The following is a 15925-nucleotide window of genomic DNA, read 5'->3' on the forward strand; positions in this document are numbered from 1 at the left end:
ATTTTAATATAAAATTCTTGATCGTCTTGTTTAAATTAAAAATCAACAAGAAGTACAGTTACTAAGAAACTCTTCAAAAAACAGTTTAAAATTTGGAAATGACACTCGTAGGTGTTAATTTAACACCATAAATGAGCACCGAAAATTTAACACCAGCTCGGTGTTCACTATTTAACACCGGACTTTTTGCAGTGTATATCATCATTGTACATATACACATTCATGTACAAACATAAATATAATCATATATATAAGTATTTTCTTGTTCATTGCCTGTGTACAATGTACAGCAAAAGTACAACAAAACATGCAACAATGAATAATACAGAGGGGCTACAGCATAAGCGTAGCTTGATTTGCGTACAGCCCCGTAGCATAACATAATATTATAATATACATCGGAAGGAGAATAGGAGGGAGGGATGACTTGCATAGAGATATGATAGTTGAAAGGAGAAAGGGAAAGGAGAGGTTTGTCTGCTTTCACTAAAGGTTTATACAAAGTAAAGTCACCTGTATCACTGATTAGCAAGACATGACAAAATATTTCCTCACCGAGGTACAGGTGGACAGTTATTGATACAGGTCATGGTCGGTTACATAATCATTATTAAATAATAGATTAATTGCGTCGATATTTCTACGAAAGAATTTCGTGTATAAAACATTAACAATGACAATGGAATTACTGATATTCAGATAACAACATTGTTTTACAGCCTTCCTAAAACAATACATGGACGTTAAACTTCGAATTTCAGAAGGAAGAGAATTCCAAACATCGGGTCCGGTGTGTCTGACAGATTTCAGAGCCATCACTGTTTTGGGATTATACAAGTGAAACTTATCAGATTGTCTTGTTGGATAAGAATGTATTTCCTTGTTTAATTGAAATAGTGAGTAGAAAGAAGATGGCAACTGACCATTATGTAAGCGAAACATAAAAAGTGAGTTTTGCAAAAAATTAATGTCATTTACCTTAAGCGTTCTTAATTCTGCGAGTAAAGGATCTGAACGGTCTCGATAACCTGAGTTGGTGCATATACGTAAAGCTTTCTTTTGCAAAAGTAATATACTATCAATGTGGCTTTTTGAAGTTGCCCATACAATACAGAGTTCTAGAAAAAAAATGCAACAAGGTATTTTTCATTAGTTTTACGATCCCAAATTGTAGAATCATATTGAAGAAAAAATCCTCTTTCAGAATTATCAAAAACTAAAAATTGAGAAGGCTTTCCCCTTTTATCTGTTTACAGTCCACAATATACACACATTATATGCTGATACTCTTACATGATTTATATATACAGCGGTGTGTATGTATATATACATGTATAATTGTATATATATATATATATATATATATATATATAATATATAAATACATATATATATATATATATATATATATATATATATAGAGAGAGAGAGAGAGAGAGAGAGAGAGAGAGAGAGAGCGATGCGTGTGTGTGTGGTATGTAGTCCTATGTAAACCTGTCTGCTTGTGTTTATTCATAAGTACTGTAAGTATATACACATTATCAAAAATCCAACGCATATATAGGCAATACTTAATCGTCGAGTTCCCCAACCGTATTTCTCCATAAAGTAAGAAAATGGCGTGAAATATTTTAATTTGACGCTCACACTACAGAAAACGAATTTGCACTGCAAGCAGGGCAATATTTGATCACATTATAAAGCTGAGGGGACAACTGTTCCAGCGACACAGTAAAAATCATAAACGATTCACAATGATTCTCTGTAGTCATCTAACTTCCAACAAACTTTGAAATCAGAACTAACAGCAAAAGATGGGGAAATTTGCAGAAAAACCAAACAGATATATTGTGTATGCTGGTAATTTACTGCTTCCGCTACATTCTATTTCGCGCATATTTTATGACAACTTGCTCATCGCCTTCCCAGTTACAGTGACTTCATAAAGCTCCACGAAGGCCGTCGATTATTAACATACATGGAGTGTGTCAGTTCATCCTAATCTGTGTATCAGCGAATACGGTCCCTGAGCCGTTCTCTGACAAACCGTAACAAACAATACATTTGTGAACAAAATAAACGCTGTTAAAAGAACAGATAAATATGATGTTGCAATCTCTTCATTTTTACATCTGTTTCCAAGCAGATCCTCCTACTTACACACATGAGAGAAGTAAAAACTAAAACAAAGACGAAGCGATCCCACGCAAACAGAAAGACAATTAAGTTCCCTCTCAATGAACTGTATATACACACACACATGCGTGTATAATATCATAATGTGTGTATGCGATTATACCATGAAAATGCACATTCCAGTCCACTATTCTGTTTTGCCACAACGAAGACAATGCTTGTCACAAAAATGAGCCGATTATAATACAAAGCCGAAAAGATAGCTATCTGCTCTACCTCATGGTTCTGCCAAAATATTGAAATTACCCAAGTGTGTGTGTGTGTGAGTGTGTATGAATCCATGTGGATGTTTGCAATGAATATATAATATAGAGATATTCGTTTGGTCAATCTTTTATCAATCCTGATCTCCAGGTGTTGATGATAGGAGCTTATATTTTCTTGAACATGCAAGACCTATAAACTTCAGCTTTTCGTAGGTTTCCTTCATGTTCTTCTCTGTTCTTTTGATACATCTACAATATCTACATAATATGACCATTTTACGACACTTGTATTGAGTATTACTTTTGACAGTTTGAGAGATTCGACAATTTCGTCTTTTATTAAAGTCATCATCTTTGAGAGATATGAAAATAAATCAAACTCAAACGAAAGCTGACCCTTAAATCCTACGTCTTATGAACCCGACTGGCTCCGGAATCTGCCTGAACCGACAGCGGAGGAGGCAGGCCATAACGTCCCTGAACACGGGCATGGTTCGTGCGTAGATGAGGGGATTAACGCAGCTGTTGACTGTCATTAGGAGCCCGGTCCAAGGGATGCCGGGATCACTCGGAGGGATACAGACACTGATGCCGAAGGGTAGGAGACAGACGAAGAACGCCAGAACCACGACAGATAATCTCTTGGTTACTGTCACGTGATACCTATTTAGTTGTCTAGGAGACTTTCTCCCCGACTTTTGTTGCTTGGTGTTGGTTTTACCTCCTTTTGATTCAGGAATTCTCTGAGATGTTGTTCTTCCTGTACCACTTATATTATTGACTGATGTCTTTGACTCATTTGAAGCGCCCTCAGTCATTGAGCACGTTGTAACTTGATGGTGTTGGATATCTGTGTCAGCCTCCGCTTGATCGGAGTGTGGCTTGCATTCTGTACTCGAGTCACCTGTCGATGTACCTTCTGTGAGTGGAGTTCCGCTTGACGAGCTCGTCTCGATTGTCACATGGACAGGTCTGCTAGAGCATGCCGGTGTTGCCGTCATCACTGCGGACATCTTCTTGCTCTGCTGAGTAACGAATCTGAATATGCGAATGTAGATGATGACGATCGCTGTGAACACGGGTATGATAGCAAACGCCCCCGCAAAGAGGCTGTAGAGTTCGGAGGTGGGAAGAGAAGTATCTTGAGTGCACATCTTGTACTCCTTGGAGTAGCCAAGCTTTCCCAGACCAGCAAAGTGTGGCACGACTACCAGGATGAAGGGATACAGCCAGGCCATGATAATCATAAGGATGATATTCCTCTTGGTATAGACTCTCTGGAAGTCGCTTTTAAGCTTTGTGAGAAGATACCACCTGTTGTACGCTATAAGTGCCAGGGTCATGACGCTCGCGCCCAAGCAGATGAGGCCCATCGCAGCAGCAACCGCGCATATCCATCCGGGGAGTGGCCATCCACCCTTGCTGAGAAGGGCCACGATGCCGAACGGGAGAAAGAGGCACGTGATGAGATCAGCGAAGGCCAGGTTGAGCACGAAACAGTTCGTCGCCGACTGGAGTTTCCTTGAGAATGCGACGGCGAGGATGACGAGGCTGTTGCCCACGGTGCCGGTAACGGCGACGGCAAGCATGCAGACAGCCATGACGATTCGTTGGTTGTAGTCATCAAAGACGAAGAGCCCGTTGCTGCCTTCGGTTTCATTTGCCGCCATCTTTCTTTCTGACCGTTCTATATTTGCGAAGCTGGGAAAATTAACACAAATCAGAGTTAGGACGGAAAATGATTATCAAAATTAAATGAAATATTTTTGTTGTTGTCAGATACACGTGTTTGTTTGTTTGTTTGTTTGTTTGTTTGTTGTTTGTTTTTATTTCCATCTTCATATAAAAAATACACACATTACAAGTTGCATATGCATTGCATATACGTACAGAAGAAACGGGGGATTGCCTGTTCAGTCATATTTTCAAAATATGTCTGTTCTTCCACAGGGTCCCGAATTTACAATACAATACAAGAATAATACACTGTATATACAAAACATAAGAAAAAAATAATGAGAATCATATATCGAACTGGTACAGTGAGAGTCAACAATAATCAGAGATAGGCAGAGAAAAGCAGAGCAAGAAAAAGAAAATAAGAGGAGGAGAACAAACTTAGAAAAGAAAAGGCAAGACTCATATACCCCCTCCCCCCCCCCCCCCCCCCCAAAAAAAAAAAAAGAAGAAAGAAATGGCTGTTACATTTGGTACTCCATTGAGTCCTTTTAATGCTCTATCTAGATAATCAGATAATGACATTTGAAAAGATCTTAAAGTTAATGCGTTACGAATTTCATTGGGCAACCCAGTTGGCAACAATTTGTTATCATTTTCATGTATGATATCCGTAGAAAAATGCAGAAATAAAATCAAACTAAATTGAACTGAATTGAAATATTTCCAAAGGGCGTAGCACTATAAATTATCAAAGCAACAAATTGTTGCCAGCTGGGTTGAGAACTATGCATTGCTGTAAGATATAGGCCTACCGCTGCCTACTGATTGGAATAATTGTTACGATTTGCACAAGTAATCTCCTGCAATTACCCATTGCGCGATATAAGATTTGATCAATATTGACTAATATGATTGGGTCCAGCAATAGTATTCAAAAATGATTTCAACCTACGACCCCTCCACTCCATGAAACAATAAAAGTGAAACTTTTGCAGCGCCAGCATTCATTCAAAACAGAAAGGGTAATTGGTCTACTGTTAGAATTCCGTGTTTGCCGTGTTCTTCCATATGCCTTTAATGTATTTAGCAACTCTGTGTCGTTAGCACAATCCGCCATGACAATTGTGTCGGAAAATGCCTATGTAAAGCACACATGAGACATGTTGCGTGCCACTATGTGGTGATTATTCAGACCCAAACGAAACTGGTAGATAAAGACGTAGCAGGATATGGCAAAAGTTACTTTTCAAATCTGCCAGCGTGTGCAAACACAACGTCCCTTTAGCTCTAACGGCATGACAGAATATTCCTCGCTACAGCAGTGCTGTATTACCTTCTCACATATCCAGTAAAATCCAATATATCCTGAATGAGAACGTGTCACCCTCGACTTTAATACTTGCAGCAACTCCTTACCCGGAAGAGCTCTTCCTGCGCAATAGTTCAACTCTCCTAAATCTTGACCGGAAAGTATGCAACACATTTTAGCTTATCTCGTGGGAGAGACGATCAAACTAGTATGACGATCAAACAAACGTGTATGTAATTTACGAACATGGTGCATAGAGATGTTCTGCATGTCATTTTCTGAATTGCAACAATATCTCGCTCAAAGCTTAAACGATGGATGTATCATTATCATGATATAAAACACTAAATGACATAATTATGCAGAACATGGTCCCGTCCTAAGGATCATTTACGATTCTGAAGATTTTGACGGACTTCACAGTACGGAAGGAAATAAAAAGAACATAGTCAGTTGACGTGTTCATTATCCAACGGATTGAAATAAGCTGTAAGTTAACCCAAAGTCTACGATAATGATAGGTGGAAGAGTCTACCCCTGACATGACAACTTAGAGAGAGATATTATATGAGCCCGGAAAGTGTACAGGTTTACTTCACTGGTCACTCGTCATGCTCATCCACGTCGTACGAAGACAGAAATGAACTCGCTATGAGGTAACATTATAAATCCTAACCTACCTTATAGATCACCAAATGTCGGGCCAACTGCTAGTTGTCAGTATAGGGTCCATCGAATTTTCAAATGTTATCCCTCGAGTTGGAAATATTCTTTTATGAGCTTTCTCATCAGACAGACAAGGAAGTTTGAAAAAAAAAATCCCCTGGCTATTCCCTGCTGTTTACGTCACAACGAACTCGACGGAAAAGTGCAGGAATTAAGAGAGCGTCATTACGGTCCATGCACAGAGATCCTATCCGGAAGCCACGCTGTGCCACAGCGTCGTTTTCCTTGCGAAATTCTCTCCAAACTTTTTCTCATTAACGACGGTCAAGCAGCTTTCATTCTATTCGAGTCATAGAGGTTCTGGATAACATGCAAACAAACAGACCAAACAAGGCCAAACATGGACATAGGTGATTCACGTAAGCAAGTCAGGTGACATTCACTTATAATTTGATATTCTTTAATACACTTTGCATAACTCATACACGAAAGAAAAAGTGCCTTCTTATCGGTAATTCTAAGGGAGTCATTCTACGAGACGTCACGAGACCGACACCCACGAGTCATACAGCCTATCGTGAGTCATACAACCCACGAGGTATACAGCCCACGAGTCCTACAGCCCATGAGTTCCACACTAAGCAAACAAGGTCCACGAGACCGACACATTAAGTCCCGTGTTGTACATATGGAAAGGTTGTCTCTTTTAATACACACAGAACACGCGCGCGCGCACCCTGTGTTATAACCTATGGAGACGCACAAGCAAAACCCGACTTACTGTCATTAATGGAAAAATATCATAAAGTAAGTAATGTCCGTGGACTTGTGGCTAGCGGTTTTCTAGTCTTAGGACATTTTTCTGTAGAATACTAAAATTAGAAGATAAATGGACTTCTAATAACGTCGGACTGGCTGCTCAAAAACAGCTTTGTGAGTTCACTTCAGAATAACTGCCCCATAGGATTGTACACACTTCCTGAAGTATTCGCCGTGTGATGCAGTGATACCTCCCTATTTGAAAGGCTGTATCTCCGCAACCGAATGGCACATGAAGCTGTGGCTTCTACCATATTACGCGCCAAAAAATTCTCTATCATATATGTCAAACTCATTGTGATTGGATTGTAGGTCTTGTCGGAATTGGCAAAAAACTGAGAAGGTCCCGTCCTCAATCCAATCACAATCAGCGACTCAGAGAAGCTCATTATCATATGAAACATGACGTCACCGTTTATTCGTGGCTGCATTTGGACGAGTTATGATTTCATATACCGTGAGTTATAACGTAAATTGGATATGTATTTCTCATTTCTAAGTTTCTTGAAGTCAGCGGTGAACCCTTGTATTAACTGACCACCTACTGTACCAGTTATGACTCTATATGTTGCTGAGAAGATATAGAAAACGGGAATTTTCTTCTTCGATGATGTTCGATGATCATATCTTTCTCGGCAAGCACATATACGCAGAGTGCACCATTGTGTAATGGGGGTGAACGTGCCCAGGTAACCGCGAGTGGAGCATGAAGCACAGTGCAGTGCAGTGCCGGTGGAACTTGCAGTGGTCAACATTCCAACATGATTGTGAATCTACACTACATCAGCTTTCAGTTTCTATTTGTGCATCTTTTAGAGTGTACTTTGGTTTTGCTATTAATTTACTGAAGTTGCTGCACATGACCAGAAAGCGACTGTCAGCAATATAAGATTGATACCTCAGTGAGTGTGTGCGTATATGTGTGTGTGTGTGAGTGTGTGGTCAGTTAAAAAGCAGATAATGTAAACAATTTCATGAAAAGCATGTAATTCATGTTGTCAATGTAGATTTAACCCATATAATGCTATGTTTATCACTGCCCCTATGTTGTTTCCTGCAGCATTTTACCCATATTCGACAATGGACCAGTCCGTATCACTGCTGTGTGCACGACGTGTGTGGCAGACCGTGTAGGCTCATGAATAATTCAAAGCGTGCACCTTGGCGTTCTGTGTGTGCGGGCAGCGTGCGCTCTCAGCTGTAGAATTATTTTAGTAGACTTTTGGCCAAAAACCTTTCCATATGTGTCGAACTCGTGAGATGCTTTTACCTACTGTCGAACTCACGGGCCTTATTTGCTTAGTGACGAACTCATGGGCTGTATGACTCGTGGGTGTCGGTCTCGTGACGTGCAACCGTGGACTTGCTAGCCAACTATCTCTAAATAGATATTTTGCTATGAGAAAGGTTATCATGAGTTTTCTACCTTGTTTGTGATGATGACAAAGTCTACGTAGTTTCATTCGTGCATATTAATGAGGGCGTGCTTGTGCGCATTTAATTATAGTCCCTACTTTTTGAAAATCAGTACCGTGTATGAAGATAATCAATACGGCACTGCGTTTGATGTACATTATGTGCTAAGGATATAATTTATCACAACATGAACCATTTACTTTTCCTATAGCAGTTGAATTAAAAGGGAATGAAAAACATCCAGTCCAGACACCAAGAGATATATAGCATTGTTCTGTTCCAGAACTTGATCATATAAAGCCTTCATAAAGGTCTCATGCAATTTTTGTATTTACAATTGAGTGACATTTCTTTCAGGTTGACGCGTTCTAACGACGTAAATGCATTGATCTCACTTCAAAGATAGAGGTTTTATTGGTATAACGTGTACTACAGCCTGTGATATATATGGAATATACACGATGTATGATGATAAAATGTTTACCATGTTCCAGATTCTCTGATCTTATTATACATGTGTACATGTAAATACCACGTGTACATAACACCAAACAAACTGCATTCACCAAAGATGTATTGTAAAGTAATATTTCTTTGTTTCTGTTGATATAACCTTGATCTAATACTCTGCATAAAATCAGTTATCTTCTGAATCGATGTGAGTGTGACAAGTATTATGTAAACGTAGGCATTTCTAGATTTATCAATGTCGCACGAGAAGACTCGAAAAATATGTAAGAAATATCAGACGTCGTCTTGCCCTCTTTCGTGAACAGTGAACGTTTCTAGCACTAAAGTTCGATGCTAATGCCGTCTTATGCAGCTTACAGGTTGAGGAATACTCCCACAGGAGCAGCGAACGATGCACCCCATCACTTTTCGAAAATCGGGCATGGTCCTTGCGTATATCATGGGATTGATGCAGCTGTTAAACGAAACAAGCAGACCTGTCCAGGGAATTCCTGGGTCGCTCGGCGGAACAGCGACGCTAACCCCGAAAGGTAATAGGCAGATGAAGAAGGCAACTACAACGACTGCAAGTCTCTTGGTTACACGGACATGGTGACGATCTAGTTTAGAGGATGCTGGTTTCCTTGACGCCTTCGGATTTCCTACTGACGATCGCTTATCCTGTTTGGGTGGCGGCGTCTGATCGGCTGCTGCGGAGTTTGAAGGGTTAGAATTCCCTTCAGTACTTCTCCTTGAGCTTTGATCAGGACCGTTGGTATCATCTGGCCTCGGTTCCACAGCTGCCTCGTTCAGAGTTTCATCTGGTGGTGGAGGAAGGCTGAGTTGAGAAGAGTCGAGATCGCTATTCAGTGTGGCGAGACTTTTACTTGAGGGTGCTTTGGTTGTCGTCGTCGTACTTGCATCGTCTGAAGTAACTTCTGAGGAATTCATTTCCACAGCAACAGCCGACCGCGTCCCCGAACTCGCGGGACCAGTCTCCCTCAACGTAGCCATGTGTTTCATCTGCTTCGTGACGAAGCGGTAGATTCTTACGTAGATGATCACCACGGCGAGGAATACGGGTATGATGGCCATAACACCGGCTAGCAGGCTGTAGAACTCTGATGTAGGCAAGGATGTATCCTGCGTGCATGTTTTGTACTCATTAGAGTAACCAAGCTTTCCGAGCCCAGCAAAATGCGGAACTATCACGAGAAGAAAGGGGTACATCCATGCAGCGATCACCATCACAATTATCTTGCCCTTTGTGTACAGTTTCTGGAACTTTGCCGCTGGTTGCGTGAGAAGATACCATCGATTGTAGGCAATTAACGCCAGGGTCATAACGCTAGCGCCGAGGCACGTAAGAGTCACGGCCGAAGCTGCGGCGCATATCCAGTCGGGAAGTGGCCATCCGTCGCGGCTCAGCAAGGCCACTATGTTGAAAGGCAAGCAGAGGCATGTGAACAGGTCTGCGCAAGCGAGGTTGACGACGAACCAGTTGGTCGACGATTGCAACTTTCTGGAGAGCAGGACGGCGAGGATGACGAGACCGTTGCCCGAGGTGCCGAGAAGGAATACCACACCAACAACGACCGCGATGATGATTCGCTGGGTGTAGTCGTTGAACTCGAACAACTGGGGGCCTGTTGGCATCGACAACGTGCTTGTTGCAACTGAAGTTCCCTCTGACCCCATCGGGAGATGATGTTCCCAGGCGCCGGCTTTATCTGCAAAGATGATACAATAACACTCAACACATCGTGGGAAAGGACATCATTATAAATTATACCATATCAAATACGAGTGTCTAGTATGCTGTATTTCCTTGACATATGCTGTATGTCCTTGTTTTCGTCCTTGTCCTTGTTATAATCTTTTTTCTCTTTCCTTTCTCTGACGTCATGATGTTAAGATTTTCATACATGGAGTCCTTGGCTGATCTTGAGATGCCCTTATCTTCAACTAGTAATTCACAAAATTTACAAGCTTTGATTTTCTTGTGGGTTTCTCTTTTCCATATACAGTTACACAAATGTACAATATAATTTTAATCGCTTACTTAGTTCATTTATCGAAATATAAAGACAAATTACCATGATTGCATTATATACTATTGAAATTTATGTGATTTGAAATTCCTTACTCATGAAAGCGTTATGTATATTACCTTGCATTACTTTGTATGGAAATAGAATAATTTGAATTGCATTGAAATTTAATAGATATTGGCATTACACATATGACTTTTATATTATCCACCTGCATTGACACTGCCATCGACTGTGTGATGAAACTTGAGTGAAAACGAACTGGTGTAATGCATGATGGACAATTCGTCATGGATAGATTTGCTTTAGATATTTGATGAATGACAGCACATATATATTCCTAATAACTGAACGTATCGCACCGTGATACCCTATCATATATTCGACATTTCGTAATCATGAATAACTATCATTAACAAATCGCTTGTAAATAGTGGGAGAAAGATCCGGGTTGGTTTTATGGCCTGCCAGAGTCAAAAGGTGAGTGTATTGAGGGAGGGCGTAATGGGTCAATATTCACAAAGCAAGTAACAAATACAGGCTGAGCAAGAATAAGAAAAATGCTCGCACAAAAGTAGTACTGGCTACCCATATTTGCACGCGCCTATTTGCAAATAATGTAAAAGAGGTACATGGTCATCTGAACTTCCTCAAAGGAATCCCTAGTCTTCAATGAATCCAAAATATCATGATGTATCATACATTTCGATTTCTTTAATACCAAATGAAGGGTGGGAAATAAAGCGCTTTACCAGTTTCTGGCACGACAGGCACAACCTTACACAGTTACAAATCTAGTCACTAATAAGTACGAGAAAATTTACACCAAAAGAGAATCAAACTACCTTAACCAGATCATTCTATTCCTTGAGTAGACATGAGATCCCCAAATGCATTCGATGACTTTCAAAACTCCAAATGAATATCTGCATGTCAATTTTGATCCTATGTGCCTGTATATCTTTATTAGTCAAATAAGTGGTAACCTTGTATAAAATATGCAACACTGTCCTCATAACCTGGTATAAATAGGCAGAAGTTTTCATAGTCACGAATCCGGTCATTATGAATACGAGAAAATGCATACGTCACAAGAATGAAATATCAAGTGTTGTCATATTTATTTTACAAGCCATTGTTGTTATTGTTGTTGTTTCATGGGGGTTATGAGGAAAACCAGACGAAGCGTTCAATGCATTTTGATAAGATTTTTTTTTTCTCTGAAGGCCTCTTATCTGTTATGGATCTGCTTCGACTAGATGTATTTCAGTGCTTGTAGTCCAGTCAGTAGGCCTAAGCATTAGTTTTGCCTCATTATAGGCACTCCTACGCAGTCTACACAAATATGTTCTGTTAGTGCATTGTATATAATTTTTCCTGTTTATTTAATGGAAATGAAAATAAAGTTGAATTGAGTTGAATTAAATTGAGTCTCTCTGGTTTCCACGAGCAACGAGATCAACAACTGAAATTTTACAATTTGTAGTACAATTTACAACAATGCCAGATCAACTGAATCGGTGCACTGTTATGATTACAAGATTCCAAGATCTGCAAATAGCGGAAAAGTACGTGGAAAAGGAGCTGGAATCTTTGGTGCGCTTTGTTAATTGTCAAATTCGGCATTGTTCGTTATAGGAATGCTAAATATTGCATTCAGTTTTGAGGTAGGATGTGTGCAAGAAAATGTTCGACTTCTAACGATTTCCAGTAGCTTCAGTATTGCAGTAAGGGAGACTGTGCTTATGTTACATATATTTTCAGACCTTGCTGCGTAAGGGAAACTATTTTTGACCAATTGGGTTCAATCCTACGGCGACATTATGATAACTCCGCACCATTTATTTTGAACGTAAAGTTCAAGTTTCAATAACTTTTCTCCATTTCTACATAATCAGTAAAGCATACTAGCTGGCATATGCAAAATATTAATGAAAGGAAAGAGATGTCAACATAAGTAATCAGGGTGCATTATACTTAATTAAAGAAGGATTAAAGAAGTGAAGCATTTTAGCGGCCTATTTCTGTGCAGGACACGCATTCAAAGACTTTTTTCCGTCTTGCTTGTTTTAAATAGGCTTCAATCGATCAAATATTATAAGCTCTTGTTTCTCAGGTTTGATTGATTCCAGGTTTGTCTGCCGCTCCTTGTATATAGCTGACAGATGGGGCGAGGTAACAGCTGGTATTTTAATTCTCACTGCACTGTAACTGGTTGTTGAATGTCTTTTTTTTTCTGGATTTACAGGTGCATGTGTTCCCTTCTTAATACACGCAATGCATAAATTTCTAATACTTTCTAAACAGTATCGTTGTTATCATATATTGAGTCATATTGTTATTATTGCCAGAACGACAATGGTTCATCCGCCTATCCTCCAGTATGTGGCTTTTCCGACCCCAAACCTGCATTAGAGAAGAATTTGCTATATAACTGTATAATTGTACTTTTTTATTTTGTTTTCTGTATGTTTCGGTCATTGTTGTAATCGTGCTCCCCATCTCAATCTTGAACTCGATTTTGATTGGGACTTACGCTCAACAAGCTCGCTTTTAAATATGTTCCTTCATATTTCTTTAGCATTCATTCACAGATTCCAAACTTCATAGATCGACCACTATTATGTTTCATATATTTGCAATATTCTATGTATGTCTCCAGCTGGATATCATGTATTTCATTTAATTTTGTTATGGGATGTACTTTTTTCATCGAGAAATATGAAAATAAATTGAAATTGAAATATAGCTGTAATGATATGCCCCTGTTTAACCCTTTCCGTGCCAATAAGTCAAATTTCACACACTATACCTACAGGAAATTGATGTGACAATGAAGGGGTTAAAGGGATGGTACAGTATTGGTGGAGATGAGAATTGGACTTTTAACTTTTTGCGAGATACCAAGAAAACACAATAGTACAGAGCATACCATTTTAAGAGGAATTCAAAGTTTGTTTGATGAAAATTGTGTTTGGAATGACTGAAACATCCAAAAACAAGAAAAACAAAGCGATCGTAATAAAGTGTGGGTCTCACACTTTATCAGAATTGTTCTTTTTTGGATATCTCAGCCATTTCAAAACCAATTTTCATCAAAATTTAATAAACGTTGAAATCCTCATAGATTATTTTATGTTTTTTCATATTTCATACTCTCTAAAACAAATCGAGTGAATATTTTCCCTCTAAAAAGAGTGAATACAAAAAAGAGTGAATTTCGAGTGAAATTGGAGTGAATTGTGAGTGAAAATGCTCATTTTCACTCATTTTGGAGTGACGTCAGGGATCACTCCAAAATCTTCGAGTGATCCCTGACGTCACTCCAAAATGAGTGAAAATGAGCATTTTCACTCAAAATTCACTCCAATTTCACTCGAAATTCACTCTTTTTTGTATTCACTCTTTTTAGAGTGAAAATTTTCACTCGATTTTTTTAGAGAGTAAGAAGTTTCTCATTACCTCACCAAAAAATGTTAGAGACCTGAAATTAGGTCTCAACCAAAACTAAACGATCCCTTTAATGGTTGGAATGATCTTCAAATTCTGATAATTGGAAAGAGACGATTACGATGTTTTGCGAATGACGCCACCTTAAAAAGATAACAGTGATAAAGATGGAGGCTGCATTATAACAGCACATCGTTCTTATTTCTGTTCGATCTCAACCATCTTGAGCGCGCAAGCATTTTATAAAGAATCGTGTGGTGGAAAAGCAGGTGAAAACTTTTATGGCTCACAAACATATTACCAGTATGTAGACTTGGGCCTGATTTCGTTTTATAAACTCGATAGTTGTATTTGTAGATAATAATGATGTAACAATTATATCACTATGTTCAATTCATTCTTTGTCTCCGGAGTATACAGTGATTTCGCAAATTTGTAACCATTGGTATGTCAGTCTAAACTATACTTCTGAAATCAAGAAAAAGCATATTCTTGTAAAACACAATATCCAAATAGATTACCTGCCTATACAAGTATTCTATAGATTAACTGAACATGGTCATCCAAATCATATCGGTAAGATAGATTAGAAATTCGGCGACTTACCTCGAAGTACACGCGTCCGCGACAATTTCGTAGTGGCAAAATATCGTCCCCCAGTCGTTCGCCACTCCCCGGTGTACAAATGTCTCTGTGTTCCATACCTGGTATAATTTTTCAAACTTCACTTCCTCATTTCGAGTGGGAAAAAAATGCGATCGGGTGCACCCATCCCCCCCCCCCCCCGAAAAAAGAAACAAAGAAGGAATGCAGTTCACCGTTCCGGTCCTTACAAACATCAATAAGGTTTGTGAATCAATATTTACTCCTACGCTGTAATCGTGTTTTGAAAGGTAGCAAAGAGACCCAATCCATTGTTGAACATACCTTGCGAACATAGCAATCACGGAGAGATAAATCGAAGTCGAAATATCTCGTTTTTCAGATATTGTTTGACTGTTCTTGTTATTGTTTTCGCTTTCTATGTGACCTTTGAGCAGTCAATGATCACTGGTGATTATACACCACAGACTCTTGAGGTCCAGTGGCGTAAGACCACGGACTACCAATCAAGAAGGTCTGTGGTTCGAGTTCCCTGGCTGCATGCAGTCGTGCCCCAATATTTAGGTAAGTCATTTTATCCTCCCAAATCAAACTCCACTGAAATGTCTTGCCTCCCTTTCCGTCCTCCCTTTCCTTTGAGAGAGAGAGAGAGAGAGAGAGAGAGAGAGGGGGGGGGGGGAAGGAGGGAGAAAAGAAAATATTTCTCTATAGAAGTGCCTGAAGTGTGTTCCATTGAAATACACATAGCGCACCTGTTTCATCACAAACCCAAAAATAAATGCTATAGTACATGAATGAATGAATAGATAAATAAAGAATGAGAAAAAAATCCAAGAAATAAAGAATAACTAATCCATGCCAACTTACCCCCCCCCCCCACGCACACGCACACACACAATGCATAAAAGCATTTCCACTCGGCTGACGCTGGTAGTTTGTTTCGCACCTGTAAACAAAATGGACCATCCCCAATTCCTTTAATATGTCCTAACAAAATAACAGTACTAAAAAAAACAACAACAACATGAAAAACTAGCAATAGCGGCTTGGTAAATCTAAGCTGTGGTTGATTAAAGTGA

General features: G+C 39.4%; 2 protein-coding genes across 2 annotated transcripts; both read right to left on the bottom strand.

The window, feature by feature from the left end:
• Positions 1-2800: 2800 nt before the first annotated feature.
• LOC139710179 (probable G-protein coupled receptor No18) lies at positions 2801-4072 on the bottom strand. Its single transcript, XM_071622111.1, has one exon. It carries the CDS (start codon positions 4070-4072, stop codon positions 2801-2803), a length of 1272 nt encoding a protein of 423 aa, XP_071478212.1.
• Positions 4073-9096: 5024 nt separating this feature from the next.
• LOC139710180 (alpha-1B adrenergic receptor-like) lies at positions 9097-14904 on the bottom strand. Its single transcript, XM_071622112.1, has 2 exons — positions 14850-14904; positions 9097-10472 (listed from the first exon to the last, which is right to left on the bottom strand). The coding sequence occupies exon 2, from the start codon at positions 10438-10440 to the stop codon at positions 9097-9099; it is 1344 nt and encodes a 447-aa protein (XP_071478213.1). The 5' UTR covers positions 10441-10472; positions 14850-14904.
• Between the last annotated feature and the right edge of the window lie 1021 nt (positions 14905-15925).

The sequence above is a fragment of the Diadema antillarum genome, unplaced genomic scaffold (assembly GCF_040938485.1).
Source record: "Diadema antillarum isolate AM-2024a unplaced genomic scaffold, OU_Dant_1.0 seq00001506_RagTag, whole genome shotgun sequence".
NCBI lineage: Eukaryota > Metazoa > Echinodermata > Echinoidea > Diadematoida > Diadematidae > Diadema > Diadema antillarum.

Excerpts from the sequence above, each read along its gene's own strand:
- LOC139710179 (XM_071622111.1), bottom strand. The coding sequence starts at position 4,072 with ATGGCGGCAAATGAAACCGAAGGCAGCAACGGGCTCTTCGTCTTTGAT.
- LOC139710180 (XM_071622112.1), bottom strand. The coding sequence starts at position 10,440 with ATGGGGTCAGAGGGAACTTCAGTTGCAACAAGCACGTTGTCGATGCCA.